At 40.3% G+C, this 22,337-nt stretch overlaps 1 protein-coding gene across 2 annotated transcripts in view; it reads left to right on the top strand.

The window, feature by feature from the left end:
• LOC127419306 (copine-9-like) overlaps positions 1 to 22,337 on the top strand; it is a 114,561-nt gene that overhangs the window by 90,589 nt on the left and 1,635 nt on the right. The window contains exons 11-15 of one of the 2 annotated variants that reach the window (XR_007893639.1): positions 1,599 to 1,726; positions 13,148 to 13,250; positions 13,360 to 13,417; positions 14,465 to 14,538; positions 15,164 to 21,053. Coding sequence is in view for 1 of the 2 variants with exons in the window: in XM_051660623.1 (XP_051516583.1) it covers positions 1,599 to 1,726; positions 13,148 to 13,250; positions 13,360 to 13,417; positions 14,465 to 14,538; positions 15,164 to 15,346 (546 nt within the window). In the remaining variant the exon portion in view is untranslated. Of the gene's footprint in view, positions 1 to 1,598; positions 1,727 to 13,147; positions 13,251 to 13,359; positions 13,418 to 14,464; positions 14,539 to 15,163; positions 21,618 to 22,337 lie in introns of those variants that run through there. The other variant, XM_051660623.1, reaches the window with a different exon arrangement.

Genomic DNA, 22,337 nt, shown 5'->3' with positions numbered 1-22,337 from the left:
TTGTTTTAAAGGAGTTTTAGATATAGATATCACGTGGCTTGTTGAGCGCGTTGCCACGGAGACATTGTGCGTGTGGAGGCTTCATGCCATCCACCGTGGCATCCACGCTCAACTCACCACGTGCCCCACCGAGAACAAACCACATTATAGTGACCACGAGGAGGTTACCCCATGTGAATCTACCCTCCCTAGCAACCGGGCCAATTTGGTTACTTAGGAGACCTGGCTGGAGTCACTCAGCACGCCCTGGGATTTGAACTAGCGAACCCCAGAGGTGGTAGCCAGTGTCTTTTATCACTGAGCTACACAGGCCCCCATAACTCTCTCTTATTAATAAAGCTGCCTATTGCCAATTTTCTTCATGATAAGAAACACACAGTGACATATATTATGATTCAATAAATTGCGAGCCATCACGTTATAATCTAGCTGCAGCAAGCGTGCCTGCTCGAGGGACGAGCGTCCCTGTGACAGAGTGTGCCTCAGCCGGGTGCAGTTTCAATCTCTCTCCCTTAGATTGGGACACTTCGCGCAACTCATAGAAGAGGCGCTGACCGCACAGAGAAATGCCAGTTTCAGAATTTGTAGTTATTTACATGACTTGCTTCCGTATTATTTGAACTTTATTAAAGCTATAATGCATTAAATATAACTGCATTTAAGATGTAACGCTGGGGTGTTTCCTTTAAAACGCTCCAGCTCCGCTTATTCCACAACGAGAGTGCTTCTGTATTTACTTAGTTGGTATTTTTGTATAATTCCCTCATACTTTGCGATCTACATCACCTGAAGCTGTTTGGAAAGTTTAGAGTGCATCTGGACAGTGAGCTGTGTAATTCTTCCTCTCCTCAGTCAGGCACGAACTGCAGTGCTGCTCTCACGCATCATCATTATAGTTTAATATGATCTCATGTTACGTTAAATAAGATCAAACGACTATTCGACAACTAAAATTTTTGTCTACAATTTTTTATTGTCGATGTTATCAATAACGTCGACTAATTGTTTCAGGCCTAAACATAGGAAGAGTTTAGAAATCAATATCTGGTGGAATAACCCTGATTTTCAATCACAGCTTTCATGCGTGTTGGCATGCTCTCTACCAGTCTTTCACATTGTTGTTGGGTGAAATTCAAGCAGCTCGGCTTTGTTTGTTGGCTTGTGGCCATCCATCTTCCTCTTGATCATATTTTTGAGGTTTTCAGTGGGGTTCAGGTCTGGAGATTGGGCTGGCCATGACAGGGTCTTGATCCGATTGGTCCTCTATCCACACCCTGATTGACCTGGCTGTGTGGCATCATGGTTTTTTGTTATTTTGACCAGTTGTCATTTTCTGCAAATAAATGCTCTGACAATACTTTTATTTGGAATTTGGGAGAAATGTTGTCAGTACTTTATAGAATAAAACAAAATTTTTACTCAAACACATACCTATAAATAGTAAATCCAGAGAAACTTATAATTTAGCAGTTTGCAGTTTTAATATAATTGAAATATATATATATATATATATATATATATATATATATATATATATATATATATATATATATAAATTCTGGAGATCTTCTAAATACCTGTGTATTCTGACATTGTAGAACTCAGACTGTGAGAATGCAAACTGTGTCGGCATCGAAGGCGTGCTGGAGGCATATTATGACTGTCTCCGGAAAGTGCAGCTCTACGGACCAACCAACTTCGCCCCTGTCATCAACCAGGTGGCACAGTAAGCTAAACACTTCTCCTGCAATTGACACGAAGTTGAGCTGCAGTCCATAATTCGACCCCCTCACCCCTCTCTGCCCTCGTCTCTTTCTCTGTCTCCCCTGCAAGCTGAACTCATTCCTGTCACTATCCACTTGTTATTCACTCAAAAGCCTGTCCTCTTTCCAATCACAAATGCACTTTTACACACACATACACACACACACACACACACACACACACACACACACACACACACACAAGACTCCTCCAGAATTCTGTACTTGACAAATACTTTACTCTGTGTACCTGCTGCTCAGATGCAGTCAAGGTCTAATATTTTCCAGGCAACAAAAACCTTTTTCTAAACCGATATATCATGGAAAAAAATATTTTTGAAATTAAATGGTTTGATGTACTATGTAGACATACTGTACATAGTACATCTAACATTATATCTATAGAATATTTAAGCCATGAACCAAACAAACCAGCGCCGAGGTGGATTACAGCATTACAAAATTTTATTTAAAGCCATAAATAGTAATTGAAAATCTGATAAAAGAATGAAGGTACAAGACTGTGTACTTAACATATTTAATGAGGGAATGAACTGCAAAAAACACAAAAAAAAATAAGAAACTGATGATTTAAAGTTGTTTATTATAAGTATAAAATCAATATATTTAAAGGATATTGCAAAATACATATATAAGTAGTTTGAGAGTGTAGGGAGACTGACTCATGGAGAGAGCTCTTTTGCCGTGCTTTGTTTGCCATGATTCTCTAACTGGTGGATCTTTCTCAGCAGGACCATGTTAGTGTAGTTATTCATGACAAATTCTGCTATTAAACATATTTTTTTAAATAAAGATGGTGCGCAGAGGTTAGCAATTTATAATGTCATTTCAGGAGGTAATTTACAAATGCAAGTCTTAAAAGTATACTAGAGAGAGGCTACATTTAGAATGGACTACTAGCATACTGTTTACTGCATACTGTGCCATTTTTTAGAAAGTAGAATGTAACACATGACCCCATTATATTTAGCATTTATATGCAATTTAGTGTAAAAAAAAAAAAATCAAATATTCAGTTCAATCAAATATTAAGTCAAGATAAAGGTGTTATGGATTGCAGCATTACTTATGGTTCATTGGTAAAATCGTCTCGGTTACTGTTGTAACCTCCGTTCCCTGATGGAGGGAACGGGACGTTGTGTCGATGGGAGCCCCAAACACCTCCTAATCTTTGAGAAAAGGCCAAAAAGAAATTGGCGAGCACAGCAGCTGGACCGTGTTACGTGAACTGCCGATGCAGGTGCAAGCAAGCTGCTGCGCAATAGCAGGTGCATCAGTCCACACGTAACCTCCCCCAATGCCCCACAAGACGTCATGTAGTTCCCTACATCCCAGAGGGGGTGAAGCGACGTAACTAGCGTGGGAGCAGGCCGCACCAGCCGCGGCCTTTTCTCTCTATGTTTTCTCTCCACAGAGTATTAGATTCGGCTGGGGCCATCTAATGCTATTACACGCGCCGGGGAAGGTGTTCTTTTCCTTTCCTATTCTTTCAGGGGGAAAAGACCCCGCAGAGACCACATCATGCCCGGAGGAGAAGTAACATGGCAATACGTCACGTGGGATCACTAGCCGCACATGGAAGAGGCACGGTGGTAGGTCCTACCTGGAAGGGGAGGAGCTCTACAAACACAGCGACCAAGGGCAGAGAGTGCTCTGCCCAAGGGAGATGCGGGTCTGCCGACAGGGAGACCATACCGTGGAAAATACATCACGGGGGGTTACCGGAGTAACCTGCACCTGTGGAGCACCTATCCTTGCACAGGGTCTGTGCAAGTAGGCTCATTGGGGGGAATGCGTATTTGCGCAGCCCCCGGGACCAGCTGTGTGCCAGCGCATCTGTCCCGAGGGGGGCTTCCGTCAGGGAATACCAGAGCGGGCAGTGGGAGGATTCCTGGGAAGCGAACAGGTCTACCTGTGCTTTGCCGAATTGACTCCAAATCAGCTGGACCACCTGGGGGTGGAGTTTCCACTCTCCGCTGAGCGTCGCCTGCCACGACAGCGCGTCTGCTGTGGCGTTGAGGCTGCCTGGGATATGAGTGGCCCGCAGCGACCTCATCCGCTCCTGACTCCAGAGGAGGAGATGGCGAGCGTAGGCCGCCATGGCGATTTATATATGTTACTGTCACTGTGTTGTCTGACCGGATCAACACATGCTTGCCCCGGATCAACGGCAATAGTCTCCGCAGGGAAAGCAGTACAGCCAGCAACTCAAGGCAGTTGATGTGCCAACACAGCCGTGGACCTGTCCAGGAGCCAGTGGTTGCATGCCAGTTGCACACAGCACCCCAGCCCAATTTGGAGATGTCTGCGGTGACCACGATGCATCTGGACACTTGCTGTAGGGGGACTCCTGCCCGCAGAAACCAAGGTCTGTCCAAGGGCTGAACAAGTGGCGGCAGAGTGGCGTGATAGCCAGGCGATGTGTGCCACGGCGCTATGCCCATCTCGGTACTCAAGTCTGAAGCCAGTGCTGAAGTGGTCTCATATGCATCAACCCGAGCGGCGTGACCGCCGCCAAGGATGCCATATGCCCCAGGAGCCTCTGAAAGTGTTTCAGTGGAATCGCTGTCTTCCGCCTGAATGACTTCAGGCAGTTCAGCACCGACTGCGCGTGCTCGCTTGTGAGGCGCGCTATCATTGAGACCGAGTCTAACTCTATGCAGAGAAAAGAGATGCTCTGAACCGGGAGAGCTTGCTCTTTTCCCAGTTGACCCGAAGCCCTTGACGGCTGAGGTGCCTGAGCACCAGGTCCCTGTGTGCGCACAGCAACTCTCGAGAGTGCACTAGAATCAGCCAGTTGTCGAGGTAGTTGAGTATGCGGACGCCCACTTCCCTTAACGGGGCAAGAGGGGAGGACCTTGTACTGATACGCCCGGCCGTCGAAAGCAAACCGTAGGAAGGGTCTGTGATGAGGTAAAACCGAGACGTGAAAGTACGCATCCTTCAGGTCTACCACCGCGAACCAATCTTGATGCCAGACACACGCCAAAATGTGCTTCTGCGTCAGCATCTTGAACGGGAGTCTGTGTAAGGCCCGGTTCAAAACTCGCAGGTCCAAGATTGGCCGCAACCCACCGCCTTTGTTTGGCACGATGAAGTAAGGGCTGTAGAACCCTTTCCTCATCTCGGCTGGAAGGACAGGCTCTATCGCGCCCTTGCGCAGAAGGGTTGCGATCTCCACACGCAGGGTGGCGGTGTTCTCGCCCTGCACCGAGGTGAAGCGGATGCCGCTGAACCGGGGCGGGTGCCTGGCAAACTGAATCGCGTAGCTGAGTCGGATGGTCCTGGGCAGCCACCGCGACAAGTTGGAAAGCGCTAACCATGCGTCCAAGCTCCGGGCGAGGGGCACTAAGGGGACAATCGCATCTAACGTACCTGTGGGTGGGGCCTCACGGCGGGGAGCAGGGGACTCCACGTCGAGGAGCCTTGCTTCGTCTCGAACTCGTGGCTGCGCTGAGGGGTCCCTCGAAGCACTTACCTTGCTCCATGCTCCATGGGAGGAGGAACTTTTTGCTCATCCTCGTAACTCATCACAACCACCTGGCCGTGGGTGTGAGTGTGGTGCGGTCAGGCGCACGAAGGCGGGGGCCTGCGTTCGTGACATCCAAGTGCATAGTGTCCTGTGAATGTGGGGCTGTGAATGGGGCCCCGAGCCCAGGAACCAGTTATCTAGCCACGAGGGCTCAGGGGAGGGTGGAGAGTTCCAGTCCATCCCGACACCCCTGGTGGCCAGGGCAAGCATGGTGGTCAGCTCTGTGTCGGCCTCAGAATGGGCGGGCAGACCCGAAGGTGGCAGCCCAGTCGAGTCCTCGGCATCCGACATCGCCAGTGCACTCTCCGATGCAGCGTTCAAAGACTCATCCTGCTCACAAACCCAGATAGAGATGTTAGGCTGACCATGAGACGAGCTGGTCTCATCTCGGAACTCGACGGAGGTAGACGGGCGTGCTGGGGAACGGGAGGTCCACGGGAAATTACCCGGCCAGACCACGTCCATTGAAATCCCCAAATCGACTCCAGCACCAGCCGGGCCAGCCTCGTACTCATAGGTAGAAGGCGCAGCGCGGGGGGCGGCTGGAATGGCTTTCCCTCGGAGGAAGGAAAGTCGCGACCACAACATTGCCATGGTCATGTTCTCGCAAAGAGAACACGAACCATCCACATACGCGGCCTCAGTGTGAGCATGGCCCAGACACGTGAGGCAGCGTCCATAGCCGTCGGAGGCTGAGAGATAACGACCGCATCAAGGAATTACACAAAGACTTTAAAAAGACGTTCACGTCAATGTGCTGCTCTAATAGAGGAAAATATACTCTTTGCAGAGATATATACTCTCTTAGTAGCGCTGTTGAAGCGCCCAGGGGCGTAGTCTGCACTAAGCGTGCAGAAGGAGAGAAAGCCGCTGGAATGCGCTGTATATCCAACAGCATACGCTTCTATCTGAGGTGAATGGACCGGCAGTGGAATTCAGCTTGCTGACACACAACCGCTCAGCTCCGAAGAAAAAATCTGAATGAGTGGTTGTGAGCCAGCTCCTTTTATACACCTATGTCCGGGGGAGTGGCATGCAAATTCCACTCGCCAATTCTCATTGGCCTTTTCTCAAAGATTAGAGGTGTTTGGGGCTCCCAAGGGCGACCCCTAGTGTCACTACATCGACACAACTTCGAGTGAGTGACAGAAGGGGAACCCATTGCATTGCACTGTAAAGTATTACAGTCTGCTCTGGTGTATACTGCACATTGCTGCAGAAGTAGGTCATTTGACTATTCCAATGCATACATTCATAGATTGTGCACAGTATGATGAATCCTGCAGAAAAAGAAAAAGTAGTATGCAATTCTGAACATAGGCCCTTGATGACTAAAATGCTACAAAAGTGTAGAATATGGCTCTTTTACAATCAGTACACACATTCCCTTTTAATATTGTGTCTTATCAATGTACCACTCATTGCACAACATGACGAAAGCTCAAAAACCTTGGAGACTCATGCTCTTGTTTTCTTGGGAGACTTTTTAATTGCCCTTGTCACATTGAAGGCCTTTCCAGATCCTTCTAAATCTCTTATTCTGAAGAAAATCAAACTCCCATAACGGCAGAGGTGCTTTTAGAGGCAGATATCGATCGCCCACGTCTGAAGTGGTCAACTTCTCGGAGATGAGTCGCCTCTCTCAGCTAGCCACTTCTACTGTGCTAAAGCTGAGACAATATCTGGAGGTGGCTATAAGGGTCAGTGGAGTGGAAGGAATAGACAGATTTAATAATAAAGGTTGAGAGAGTTGCTCGGATAATATGATATGGATTTTACTGGATATTTCCTGTAATACAACACAAAGTCATAAACCATTCCTGCAAGCATCACTATTTCTATTGCTCATACTTAGGTTTACAAATTTTAACAAACCTCTAACTCTTAAGGCAGGGCTCGACATTAAGGATTGTCATGTGCTTGTCCTTAGGACAAGCTAAACTGGTCATTCAGTTAAAAAATAAAAAGGACGAAAGAAAGAAAAAAGAAAAGCCTCCATCACAATTATTACAGCTAGTAGGGATCACATTAAGAGTGCAGAAAGATGGCTAAATTATTACTCACCCTCAAGCCTGTATGAATTTCTCTCTTCTGAGGAACACAAACTTAGATTTTTGACAGAATGTTAGTCACAGTCAATATTTACTGTCATTGCATCTTATTTTTTTTTTTTTATAATAATAGTGAATGGTGACAGAAACTAACATTGTTTCTCATTAGTTCCATGGAAGATAAAAATGTAGATAGGTTTGGAACAACATAAAGGTGAGTAATGATGACAGAATTTTCAGTAACACTTTACAATAATGTTCCATTCAAGGTGCACTCAGTAACTTTGATCTTTGTGTCATCTTGGACTTACACTGACACCTAGCGGCTTGGATGCGGCATCAATAAAATCAATAGGTTTCAGTTTCAGATGCCATTGTGCATATTTATTATTCCCAGTCAGCCATGATTACGTTAATTAATCAAAGTGTCAAATAACAGGATGTTTACAGAGATTAAGCGAGTAGTATTTGGCTGGTCATGTGATTCTAACATGGCAGCCCCCATGTGCGGACCCTCTCCATGTAGAATAAAACAGCTTTGATAAGGTTATTGATATGACTGGAGTCTTCATTTTAATGTGAGTGTTCATGATTTCTTACATATATTGCAAAATTACAATTCATATCTTTATGAGCTAAACTTTTTTTATGAGGAAAACCTTTCCACCTTACATAAACATTAGATAATGCATTAGCTATTATGAACTTACAATGAACAATATATTTTTACAGAATTTATTAATCTTTGTCTGTGTTATTTACTAAAGAAATACAGTAGTTCATTGTTAGTTCATAGTGCATTAACTAATGTTTACATATACATCTTTTTGTGGCCTGGGTAGCTCAGCGAGTAAAGATGCTGACTACCACCCCTGGAGTCGTGAGTTTGAATCCAGGGCGTGCTGAGTGACTTGAGCCAGGTCTCCTAAGCATCCAAATTGGCCCGGTTGCTAGGGAGGGTAAAGTCACATGGGGTAACCTCCTCATGGTCGCTATAATGTGGTTCTCGCTCTAGGTGGGGCACGTGGTGAGTTGTGCGTGGATGCCGCGGAGAATAGCATGAAGCCTCCACACACGCTATGTCTCTGCGGTAACGCGCTCAACAAGCCACGTGATAAGATGTGCAGATTGACGGTCTCAGACGTGGAGGCAACTGAGATTCGTCCTCCGCCACCTGGATTGAGGCGAGTCACTATGCCACCATGAGGACTTAAAAGCACACTGGGAATTGGGTATTCCAAATTGGAAGAAAAAGGAAAAAAATATATAATAATAATTATATATGTTGTAATTAACATTAAGATTAATAAATGATGTAAAAGTATTGTTTGTTGTTAGAAAAAGTGTTTCCAAATTTTAATTTTTGCGTAAATGATCTTTTTAAGAGTCAGTTCTCGTCATTTGCATTAAAAATGTCTGTTTAAGATTGACAAAATGCATTGAAAATGTTAACAGATAAAATCCTGAGAGAACCTTGCTGCTTAATCAGTTATGATGTATTTTGATACAGATACTGTATGTATATGACAGAATGATAATATATTTTAATTATGTATTTTTTTATGTTATAGTATTAATGTAATTCTAATAATATTATTTATGTTATTGGTACACTTACTAAAACTGACTGATTCACGTGGCAGAGGAAAAAGCTCAGATACATACATCAGACAGAGCTTTAGGGAGATGAGAGGTGTAACAGGTCTTCAGGATGATGCATAGGTCTGATTTAATGCTGCCTTCATGTGCTATCGGAATTATCCTGCTTCCCACTTCTGAAGTGGTAATTACGAGTATGACGTGTTCATGTACTTTGTTGCTGGAAAGAACAGGAAACATGGACGACGGCAGGTTCATTTATACATATTTCTTGAGGAACTTTTATTTTGACACCATAATACATATCACTCAGCTTGCTGATGATAATGGAATTTTGGTCAAATACAAGCTATTTTCACAGTGTAAAAATGTACAGCTTGCATAGAATGGTTGCTGATATACATAAATGAATATGACCAAAACGGCAAGCGCAAACAATTAGCTGTATTTAGAAAAATGAACAAAACCTGACATTCACTTAAGAAACTGTACTCTCCTCCGCCATGTTGAAAGTTTAGAACTCCTCCCATCTCAGAAACTCAGGTATCAAAATGATCACAGAGTTTCCCAGTCGTAATTAGGACTTGAGGTGTCATTCATGTGCAACTTCCGAGTGGGAAACTCATATTTACGATAATTCTGATAGCACGTGAAGGCAGCATAAGTGTTTCTCTTCACTCTACAGATGGTAGCACAACACATTTTTGCAGTTTCTGACTTTCTTGCTGTATTATAAGGGAGCGCCACAATGTAACGAGACAAAATTATCGCTCCAACATTGCGCTCCTGCGATGAAGACATCTTTGTTTGTTAATAAACAGGAGCGTTAGTTTAACTGCATCGCTCGATTACAGAGACATGATACAACACCATTCGCATGTCCAGTTAACAGCTTTATACCTGTTAATATATGTAACATCTAAGGTTCACTAAAAATGTGCTTTCCCACTGCGTGTGCTCACAAGCTGCTGAACGCTGCACGAGTGAAGACGAGAGGGAGAGAGAGCGACGCGAAAGAGGGAACTCCCCGCATTTTGAAAGTGAAACATGCGGGAATTATTAAAATTGTTCTCAAAATTGGGCTAACATTCGTTATTGAGATTTTAATCAGGCTACTTATCCGGTCGGGCAAGTAAAATTCAATTTAACTTGCCCGTTTAAAATTCCACTTGTCCTGGACAAGCGGACAAGCGTTAATGTCGAGCCCTGTCTAAGGCTTTGTTCACACTGCAAGGAAAATACTTTTTTTTTCTCCACAAATCCGATTGTTTTAGACTGACTGTTCAAACTATTTGTGTCCAGATTTGATTTTTTTTGTTTAGACTGCGGTTGCTTTTGCTAGCACGTCCAGAGTATTTGTCATAGTAACGATGCAAACTTGCGTCCTGTATGTTCACCGTGCGTGAGTGTTTAGCAATGGACGTTTTGCCATTGATTATGTTTTTCATGAGGGCAGTATCCAAATATGAACACATTTGTCACAGGCAATGGCTTAAATGGATAGTTCACCCAAAAATGAAAATTCTAAATGTTGGCACCCATTCACTTATATTGTATGGACCTACAGAGCTGAGAAATTCTTCTAAAAACCTTTGTTTGTGTTCAGCAGATGAAAGAATGTCATACATATCTGGGGTGGCATGAGGGAGAGTAAATGATAAGGGAATTTTTTGGTGAACTAACCCTTTAAAAACAAGAGAGTTGGCATATGCAATGTTTGTTGCTGCTAGGGTTTACATCTGTCCTGTTTTAGCTGGGATGTCCCATATTTTGACCAAAAAAACAAAACAAAATCAGGACACCTACAGAATATTGTCCTGTATTTTAGACTGCAGAGAAACATCCCGTATTGAAGGCTTTGTGTCCCGTACTGAAGTACATAAATGCTCAAAGTGGACCCGGACGGAGGGTGAAATGTACAGGACCCCTGTCCTGTATTACAATTCTTAAAACTCTTAAGTGTCCTGTTTCGCATGAGACATTCAGTACCTTATCACGTTGTGGTGGCTTGCAACCAAGTGGGTTACAGCACGGCACCTATAGCGCATCTATTTGGGTGGGTAAAGCCAATGTCTGTATTATTGTAAAAGAGGCTTGCACCGCTTTGCCTTAGAGGTCTGCATTCCAGCGGACTCCCGATCAGATTTCTTGCAGTGCGGGATTAAATTTCAGAGTAAGGCAGTAAAAGATGGTACGTCCATGAGTTGTGTGCGGGAGCGGGTGGTCAGAGAAGAGCCTGAAAAATCAGATGTTGATATCTATTTTTATGTTATTAATTTATGAATGCAAAAAAACCTAAACAAAACAATGCTTATTATTTTATTTTAAAATACATTTCTTTCTGATATCAATAAACAGAAAATCCAACGTAAAAATATGCACACAACACGTAAACCAAATCCAATATTTAGAGCAGGCAATAGTCAACGGCAGGGCCGTAGCAAGGTAATCTGGGCCCCCTGACTGTACATTGCTCTGGGCCCCTTTCCTATTAAAAAATACAGTTTAGAATTTGTTGTGGGAATCGTTACCACCTTTCACCCCACTAGCTATGGCCCTGGTCAAAGGTGCTTTACAAGCATGGACACTGTCATCAAAGGATGTGAAACTGGGACTGTAAAATGGTCTTTTTAAGTGTTAAGAAACCAACCTCAGTCAAGTCAGATGAGCATCAAGTTACGTGTCATCTGATAATAGCAATAACAGAAAAATAAAACTTTATTTGTGTACACTTGTTGTCTATTTGTATGACTTTTGCCCAATACGGTTGCGGGAATGGGAGCGGTTGGGAAAAAATCACTGCGGGCAGAGAGCGGGTGAACATTGAGTAAAATTCAACGGGTGCGGGATGGAAAAAACAGTTTCGTGCAGAACTCTACTTTGGCTGCCCTTTAACATATACATGCCATATAGATGCGTTACATTCAGAAGTGATCATCCCTATGTTCTGTTCCCCTCAAAGACTTTACCTTCCACTGTCAGAGTTGCAAAGTGCTGAAAAGTGTAATAAAACGGTAAATTTAACTAACTTTTAAGTCATTTTTATTGAAAATTTAGTTTGTAATGATCCTACAGCTTGGCCATCATTACTGTGTCTGTGCAACACCTGTGAAGGCATCATTTATGCCACTAGGAATTCAGTATTTGACTTCTTGTTGCAAAACATTAAGTAACAACCTGATGCACACAACAAATGATGGAAAAAAAAAAAGCATGAAATCCGATCTGACCATTTAGACTGAGACGCGTTAACAAAAATCTGATTTTAATCGGATTTCAAACCACCTATGCATGTGGTTTGGATCAGGCTTGTAAACATTTCATGTGTAAGGGTTAGTTTTTGTCCTGTTCAGACTACAAAAACCTAAATGATTTTGAGTCAGATTGGCTGCCTGTGTGAACCTAAGTATTAAACTTCTCTGCATAACTTGTCCTGCACCCTTTATGAATATGAACTTAAATTATGTGGCCTGTTGAAGAGAGTTGTGCAATTAATTTCTAAGCAAGCAAATGTACAATTTTCACCCAGCAAACAATAAAATCCAGTAGGCTTATATTGATGGAGGAAGCCAAGTTATATCTAAGGACCAGAATGTCATAGACACTTGGAGGTTTTGCTCTTTTGACTTGGGCGAGTAAGCACCCACCTATCAACCAGCCAGAACACCCTAGTGTCATGCTGGCATGCAAAACACCACTCACATTTTCAATTTCTCTGGTTCTTTCAAGTTTTACTGCAACTAGACATCCTGAATCATTTTTAATGGAATCATTTGTAGTTTTTTAGAGATGTAGATATTTTTTGTCTTAAAGGGTTCTTGACATGCCTTTTTTTATTATTTTCTTGAGGATAACTTATGATATTAGTAAAATGTTTTGCACAAAAAACAAACAAACAAACAAAAAAAACAGTCATATTCATTGATGTGTTATTGTGGCGGCAGTCAGATGCAAATGTTTACCACAGTGTGACATCATAATGTGGAGGAATTAGAGAATGAGTCGTTTTGGCAGCTTGGTTTCAACAAACGCTCTTTTTGCAGTGGAGGAAGTTTTGAGCTCTGAAACTTACAGTGTGTTTTTAATAGTACAATGACCTCTTATGTGTTAAAAGATCTAGGAAAATTTGATTTCTCATGTCATGACCCCCTTAAATCTAAGATGGTACTTTAAATCCTCAGGTGTGCAGCAGAGGTGACAGATGGCTCTCAGTACTTTGTGTTGCTGATCATCACAGACGGAGTCATTTCCGATATGGTGCAGACTCGAGAAGCTGTGGTCACTGTGAGTCATTTTCACTCGCTAGAACTTCGTGGTGTTCTGTAAACACAATAATCTTTTCAGCAGGGTACCGATCACACACTGCCACCTCTTCCCACTTCTCTGATTACAGGCTGCATCCCTACCCATGTCCATCATAATTGTGGGAGTTGGCCCTGCTGAATTTGATGGTGAGATTATGGACTTTATGGGGTGAATTGTCTAAAACAGTTGCGCTGCTTTTTTATGCTGTATTTCACCACAAAAAACTTGCATCTTATTCACTAACCACCCACAATGTAGTTTAACTACAAGTTAAATGCACTGAAATAGCACTGTGCTGTAATTAAATGAAAATGTATGTAAATTAGGTTTAGTTTACTGTACAGTAGATTGTGCCTTATTCACAAAAATCAGCGCTATTTGCCTGCCGCAATTACCATTGCACTAATATCGCTAGCAGAAAGCAGGTGGTTAACATAATTTTATGTAGCAGTAATTCTATCAAATGATGACCAAATGATGGAGAAGAGCATTATAACTGGCATCCAGATGCCCAATACAGCCAAGCTCACTTTCAACATTTTAAAGAGCCATTCAAGTGTTTAGACTAGAGTGGTGGACTAAAGAATGCCAGATCACGGTAGTCCACTACAGTCTCCACAATTTAGCACTGAACCAGCCTGTAATATGGGGAATTGCGGCATGCAAATTTTGTGCAGTGTAGTCAAGCACTTTTTATTTTTATTTTTATTTTAAAGAGCCAATTCAAATGTTTTCTTGATAACAGTGGTTGAGTAAATTATGCCAGATTTTGGTAGTTTGCTGCATTTTTCATAACTGCACAGTGTAAATTTTGCGCAATGTAGTCGAGCACACTTTCAACATTTTAAAGAGCCCATTCAAATGTCTGGATTGCAGTGGTGGAGTAAAGTGTGTCAGATCTTGGTAGTCTGCTGCAGTTTCCACAATCTAGCCCAAAGAATAAGCCTGCAAGATGGGGAATTGCGCTGTGCAAATTGCGTTCAGCACACATTTTGTGGGCGCAGTTGTGCCGTTACCTTATTTGCATAATTCCTTTATTGAATCTGGCGCTAAAACAATGCAGACAGCGCATGCAAATAAACCCTCAATTTATTCTTATTGAGTTCCCCCCTATGAATGTTTGCTGCCAGAAATGGTCTCAAAACAAGCATAAGTTATCAGGTGATGTAACTATTCTGTCTTTTATGTAACAGCTATGGAAGAGTTGGATGGAGACGAGGTCAGAGTGTCCTCAAGGGGACGTGTTGCAGAGAGAGACATTGTCCAGGTACAATCTACATAATGTTACCCATCTTTATGAAGCAATTTTGGTCATTTTTGAAGTTTCAATGAGTTTCAGGATATTGTGAATGTCATTTCTGGCATTAAGTGTGCCAGAAATGAACATTTCCATAAAAGGGAAACATTTTCACCCTGGAGTTAAAATTTATGGGGATTTTTTGACCTTTGTGAGGACATATGTTTTCATAACTATATAAAAATGTATTGTGTCTCACCCTTGAATTGAATCAGTTCACTAACACAAATCAATTAGATTTAGAATTTGTTTGGCTTATCTTTTACCTAAGAAATTAAATCAACATCAACTCATATATTATGCTGTAATATGTAGGCCTAGAATTTAATACTAAGAACTATTGTATATCAAATGTTAATAATAATAATAATAAAAAAAATTTTTAAAAAAGGAACTCATTACGGGGGCTTTTTTTGCCCCACATTTTGTATTTTAGAGGCACTTATGTCTCTTTCCGTGGCATTTATTGCCTAAGCCCCTCTTAATTTCTAAACCTGGTTAAGGGCATGAGGAAGCAGATGTAAAAAAAAAAAAAAAGAAAAAAAAATGCTGTCTGCTCTGTTTCCTTAGTCTATTTCTTGTGTCTTTGATTCAGTTTGTGCCGTTCCGTGACTACATTGACCGATCTGGGAACCAGGTGCTCAGTATGGCCCGACTGGCCAAGGATGTACTAGCCGAGATTCCCGACCAGCTGCTGTCGTTCATGAAGAGCAGAGGCATCGAACCCAGACCAGCCCTCTCATCCTCTCCCACACCACAGATAAACGTCCACCTCTGATCCTAGATCAGTTTTTACCTACTCCCGCAAACACAGCTATATGTCCATGTCTTACCTCCAGTCAGTCACTGGGGATGCACATTTTCCACATTAGTTAGCAGTAGCACATTATGTAGTTACACAATAATAAATGAAAATCAGGAACATGTTATTGTAAGTGTGTGATGTTACACTTAATAGTCAGCCAGTGATCACTTAAATAACATAATAGTTTGTGCTTGCGTGAAACGTAAGTTGTGGAGGTACTGGGAAGGTGAATCACATGAAAACTGCAGAGAAATGTCCAGGTAATATTTCACCCCAATTTCAGGAAAAAAAGAAAAAAGAAATGATTAGGGCTGTCAATTAGGGCTGAGAAACTAAATGTAAATATTATTCAAATTCAAATTATATTAAAATTTTAAACATATTTCAGGTAGGGGAAGAAAGCTACAAGACATCTGATTTTTAAATCGAAGTTGTTTCCTACATCCACAAGAGGGCGCAACAAATCAATATAACCCAAACAACACAGTGTTATAGCTATTGTTTTTTGCAAAGAACATATCTTAATATTAACAAAAATGCGTAAAATGCTACAGTCAAAATATTTAGCCAGTTCATATTCTCAAATCTTAAGTAAAAAAAAAGAAACGAAACATCTCAATTGACGGTTTTATGTTAACTTGGTGTTGAACAGTAATCTACACTGGAGCAATGGTACTACCATGGACTCAAGCTTTATAATAGCAGCAGTACACAGTGTTTTTCATTAAATATAGTTATATATACTTATCTAATAATTATGCAGCGAAATGCTGATAAGAGAGCAAGACACAATGACCAAAGACCTTCACCTAAGGGGGCCGTTTACACCGAGCTCGTTGTCGCGTCTGTCTTTGTCTGTGTAAACATGGGTCTCACATAGGAGCACTGCTATGTCAGTTTAAAAAAGAAATTCAACAGGGCCTGGGTAGCTCAGTGTTAAAAGACACTGGCTACCACCCCTGGAGTTCGCTAGTTCGTGAGTTCGAAACATAGGGCGTGCTGAGTGACTCCAGCCAGGTCTCCTAAGCAACCAAATTGGCCCGGTTGCTAGGGAGGGTAGAGTCACATGGGGTAACCTCCTCGTGGTCGCTATAACGTGGTTCGTTCTTGGTGGGGCGCGTGGTGAGTTGGGCGTGGATGCCGCGGTGGATGGCGTAAAGCCTCCTATTTCTATGTCTCCGTGGTAATGCGCTCAACAAGCCACGTGATAAGATGTGCGGGTTGACGGTCTCAGATGCGGAGGCAGCTACGCCACCACGAGGACTTAAAAGCACATTGGGAATTGGGCATTCCAAATTGGGAGAAAAAGGAGAAAAAAAAAACAAAACAAAAAAACACTTGCGTTCTGTTTTATTTGTTGCACTGGATCTGGTTTTAGTCCATGCGATCGATCTGAAAGACCCGTAAGTCAACGTCATTGCTTGCCACACATCCATAATTCGAATACACATTTTAGCATTTGAATGAAAGCTTTCTATCTTAAATATGACAAATATTTGAATTTTGAATTTTAATTTGACAGACTTACTGTAGATTTAACAGGTTAATTTAGTGCTATTAATTATATAAAAAAATATTGAGTAAAAAAAAAACTTTATTAATCATGTCCCCTGACCCGTATGTAAATTCTATAAGAAAAGTATGTATTTTCCTACCACTGGAGCAATTCAAGCTTGACGTACATGTAACTTTCTGTTTTATGAGATGTGTCAGCAAGGGGCAGTCAGCGCACCTCAACAAACCTCACAGGCAGTGCTGCTATAGGTGCTGGGATCTCAAGACACAATTTACACAACTACATTTAACTTGACACAGCATCCTAAAATGTGCAATTATGATGCTGAAAACAGGCGATACACTGTAGAAACATTTGTCTGACACATTAAAAATTATAAACAATTAATTGATAAACAAACTCAACAATCAACAGACAACAATTAACAGAATGATTGCTATGGAGTGTAGACTTATGTTTAATGAGATGGGAATAAAACAAACAATATATTGACTTCTAAAGACATTTTTAATATTGTATAATCAATGCTTTACTCGCCTGCCACAATATATTACTGAATCTGTATTATTATATTTATAATATTTATAATTATTTGAAATATTATTTATTATTTAGACAATTTCAAATTATCTTTATTTGGGGGCATTTCTCAGCAATTATCATACATGTCATGTAATTAATTTATAAAACATTTTAATTGATTGACAGCCCTAGAAATAATATTTTGCATAAAGAAAATGCAGTCTATTTTAGAACCATTCGATATTTTTTTTTTTTTAATGGGAGCAATTCGCATTTCTGTAATGTGAAAAAAAAAAAAACTCTTATTCTCATTACTTTAATGTGGTTTTTTTATTTTATTATTATCATTATAATACAGTAATGAAAATCGTCCTGTTCGAACACAATGAGCTCTATTCATGAAACATGAAAAGAAGAAATTTCTATGCAAATTTTACGTAAAACAAAAAATCTTCACATTCAGTTCAAAGCTAATTTTTTTTTTAACAATGGATTTATGAACGATTTTCACAGAAATGTGTTCTACTCATATTTTATGAATAAGACCTAATGGTTTTCTTTTTAAATCAGCATACATTTCTCATTACTGTAAAAAGCTCATTACTCTTTGTGAAAAAAAAAAAAAAAAAAATCAATTTGAAAAGCCCATTTGTGAAGTGCAATTTTACGTGTAGTGTTCATTATTGTAGTATTTGTAATACTGCCTTTCATTTACGCTGATCTTAAAAAAAGAAAAATCAACAATGAGACTGTGATTAGTATTATTATTATTTTACAGTAATGAAAATTATAGAGAAAATGTGCTTAATTGTCATGAAAATAAAGCCACACAAAGCAAAACATCTTAATGGGCATATATTTTCGATTAGCAAAATTTAATGTAATATGTTTTCCTTTGGATTGTAGGGTGAAATATGACCCGGACTTTTCTTTGTGAAATTCACCCAGGAACACAAGAAGCACGGCTCTCTCACACTCTGCTGAGACAGACAGTAAGCGAGTGGAAGCACAGGCTGTGTCATTCGCCGTAATACCCAAACACACCTTGCATGCACGCGTCACCTTGAATGGTATCTTTGTAATTCACATAGTTTCTAAGGCCGAGACATTTTCTTTCTCTCACTGGCTGAATGAGTTGCGCTGGCATACTTTTGAGTGTGTAAATATCTAATTTGTGCATGATATTGAAAGGAGATAATAAGTAGCTATGCCTGGTACAAAAACAGATGCCTGAGCAGGAACGCCAACGCACGCGGAGTCTTCCGCACACCTAAAGTGGATGCAACTAATTACCTGCTGAAACAGAGGTGCCATTCCAATCAGTGCAATTCATCCGGGGGTGGGGGGATGATATCCAGAGTGTAATCAGGGAGAGGTTAATGGGTGAAGGAAGTAGGTAGAGGAATGCAGTGACAAAGATAAATAAGCTGATCACCAAAATGATGAGCGAGAGAGGTCGATTCTTTTGAAGCTGCCAGGATAGAGGTGGATTTTTGCGCATACTGCCATGTTTCAAATTCTGATTGCGGATCCAAAAATGATTGTAGACTCTTTGAATGTTTGCTGAGATCAGAACATTCCAGTGAAATCTTTAATTTTTCATTCCTTACAGTGCTTGCAAAGCAACCATACTGTACATATTAAACTTCAGCTTTTAATGTTAATGTTATGCTACTGTATTCCTACACTGCCAAAAAGTCATATTCTTACCGAGTATTTTTGTCTTATAAGTTGACTTTACTCAGCTGATTGATTTCTCTTAAAAAATGGCATGTTTAATAACCCTAACCCTGAGTTTACTTAACTTGGTGTTCATATAGCATGAAATTAACTATTTAAGTTAAGGTAAGTAGATGCAAGTAGAAACTCAGATTTGCTATTCAAATAAAGTTGCTTGACTCAAATTTAGAATATACAATAACACAAATAAAGATTACAACTGATTCTAGGTCAATCATTAAATTAACCTAATTCTCCACAGACATGCAAAACAAAAACAAAAGTGTATATTCTTTCTTACTCCACTGGCAAATAGTACTTTTTTTTATTTTATTTTTATTTTTTTATAAAAAATAAAAAAAAAGTACCTTATGTAGCTCCCCCTGCAACAGTCCAGCAAATAGCAAATCATGGTTACTGTCTAGGACAAAACTAAAGCCCATTTGGTTGTTTACTGTAAACCAAAGACCAGATTTCAGAATTAAACCTTGACAGTCTCACATTGACAATGATACAGTTTGCCATTTAAAATCTAATCTACAGTGAAGACGCCATTGTAATATTTGCATACTGAAAACCAATTGGTCTTCTTTCTTACATCTATTTGTGCACTGAATTGAGATTGGTCTTTTCTTTCTTGCATCTATTTAGTCATATAGAAATAATACATAAGATTTACATTGAAAAGACAGTTTCATGTTTTGTGTTGATATTCATACACAGTATTTAGACAGATAAAACCAACTTTAAGATTACCTAAAACTTTAAAACTGTCATTTTGCTGCCTTGCAAGCACTGGTGTTTCCTTAAGGAAATGCAAATCTTAATTTTGCTGTATATAATGAATAGTGCAATAACATTTTACATGCGTTATTACATTGAACCACAATGTATGGATGTATCATTCATAACCCTTGTTGCTGTAATCAAAATGTTGCTCAGATACTTTCATGTTGAATACCATTTTGAAAGCGATCTTCATATTTATATACAGTACATCCTATTCCAGGTGTTCTAACTGTTGCTATAATGTAGATTTAATTAATATTTGTTTCATAGTAATGACAGCTATAGTAAACACAGCTGCTTGTGCCAAAGTGCTACAATGTCCAACATTCCTGCCAAGGTTGTGTAATATGTTTGAGGCCAAGATGTTCCTTTTATATCTCCTTGTCGTGTTTTTAATAAAGCATGAATGTCTTGTGTTGACGTCTGAATAGTTTGACATGCTTTTACAAAGGATTTGCTAGGTATTTTTTGCAAGGGTTATGAATCTAGTGGTATTGAAAGACTGTTAAGCTCTGTCAACCATGACAAAAGCAAAAAATGTGTTTACAGCTATACAGTAACAATGGAAGTATATGAGGCAATGCATTAATCCACCTAAAACAGGTGTCCCACTGCTAAAAGGACAACTTTCACATCTTTATATCTCAAATCACACACTTTTCTGTACAGAAGAATTAATATAAGCACTATAAGACAAAAAAAAAAAAAAAACAAGATGTACATATCTACTTTAAACCCTCCAGAATGCCTAGCCCCATAGACTTCCATTGTAAATGCATTGCTGCACCACGATTTTTGTTACTTTTAACAAAATGAGGGATAAATTGAAATGTATTTAATGTGGTAACATTTAAACAGACCAAAAATTTTGTTAACATTTGTCTAATTGAATGGAGGTAAAAATGTGTCCCCAACAATGTTCAGCTCAAATCTGAACACTTGGATGAATGGATGACAAAAAAGGTAAACGTGTAGTCTATGTCTACAGTATATCTAGTGTTACATTCTCTTTTGACATCTGTCCTTGTTTTGTGTTTTAAAGTGGCTCTTTGGCTCTTGACTGGCATCTCCTGGTGAATATATTGTATGCTGATGCTGAACCGTAACCTTTTGGATGGATGAATGTGTCATATGGTTTGTTTCACATGAAAGTTACTCTCAATATAATCATTCTTGTGCGACAATACAGCGATACTAACACATATATAACATTAACAAGCACCCCTGAACATTATAGAATAGCTGCAGAATGCAGTGTCGCAAACCATGTCCGGGACCTTTGGGAAACAGAGGATGTCACTATTAAAGTTAGAGAGCTCATCTTGCTGTAAGGGAGTGTCTCCCGTGGTGATCAGTGTGAAGTGTTAATTGTGTGTGACTCTTGAGGATCTCTTGACATCTGCTGGAGATCACTCTAGAACTCAACCGTCTGTCCTTTCATCCAGACCCTGTTTATTCATGTTTCATTCTTCTGCATGATAAAGAAAGAAAGAGGAGAAAATTTAAAATCAACATATAAACCATATTCACCCTGTTTACTTTTGTTTCATTGGTTATTCCATTGGGGGGGGAGGGGTATTTTGTCTTTGTAATTTTTTCATCAAAACTTAATTTTTGCTATGCCTCTAAACAGGGCTGGGCGATATGGCTACAAAAATAAGCCCATATCTTGATATTTGTCAGCGTATGGATGACAGGTTATTCGATGTACTGTATATCTCAATAAATATTATTGTGGAACCCAGTCACGTTATTATAATAGAAAACTGAATAATAATTTTCATTGTTTTGAGGATTAGATTTATTTTATACAATAGTAAAATATTTCTGTCATATTTTCTTGACCTGGAACTTTTATTTTGACGGGAAACTGAAAGTGTGTATTTGACAGTTTACAGCATTCCTGATTACAAATATGGTGAAACGCTGTCATCTCCTCCTTTTTGTGATAATACTATGTTGCATTTTTAGATTTGTATAATAACTTATAAACCTTGTGAACCTGCTGCACTTTACTTTCACAGTGCACGCAAACCGCTCTGAGACTGCTGAAACAGTCAGCGCATGATCATGAGTCCATCAAGGGTAAATAGAATAGCGCATCACCAGTTCACTCTTGTTCCCATGTCTGACATTTATATTGTCTGTTTGTGCAGCAGCATGCCATACATGCTTGATGCTGCATCTCTTGCATTATGTCTAATTGTGCAGCAACAGCAACATTTCCAAATGCTCGCTCCATATGTATTTTCTAGATGTAGCAAGTCTCCATATTTGCTCTGCAGCAGCAGCAGCGTAGCAGATTTGGTCCTCCAAGAGCAATATCCGATCAACATGTCATACCCACATTAACATGCTAAATCTTTAGTTTTCATGACTGAAATAACCAAAATTCAGCCATGAAACTCTATGTGGTGC

Source organism: Myxocyprinus asiaticus, chromosome 28 (assembly GCF_019703515.2).
Source record: "Myxocyprinus asiaticus isolate MX2 ecotype Aquarium Trade chromosome 28, UBuf_Myxa_2, whole genome shotgun sequence".
Classification (NCBI taxonomy): Eukaryota; Metazoa; Chordata; class Actinopteri; order Cypriniformes; family Catostomidae; genus Myxocyprinus; species Myxocyprinus asiaticus.
This window is presented reverse-complemented; position numbering and strand designations above follow the sequence as displayed.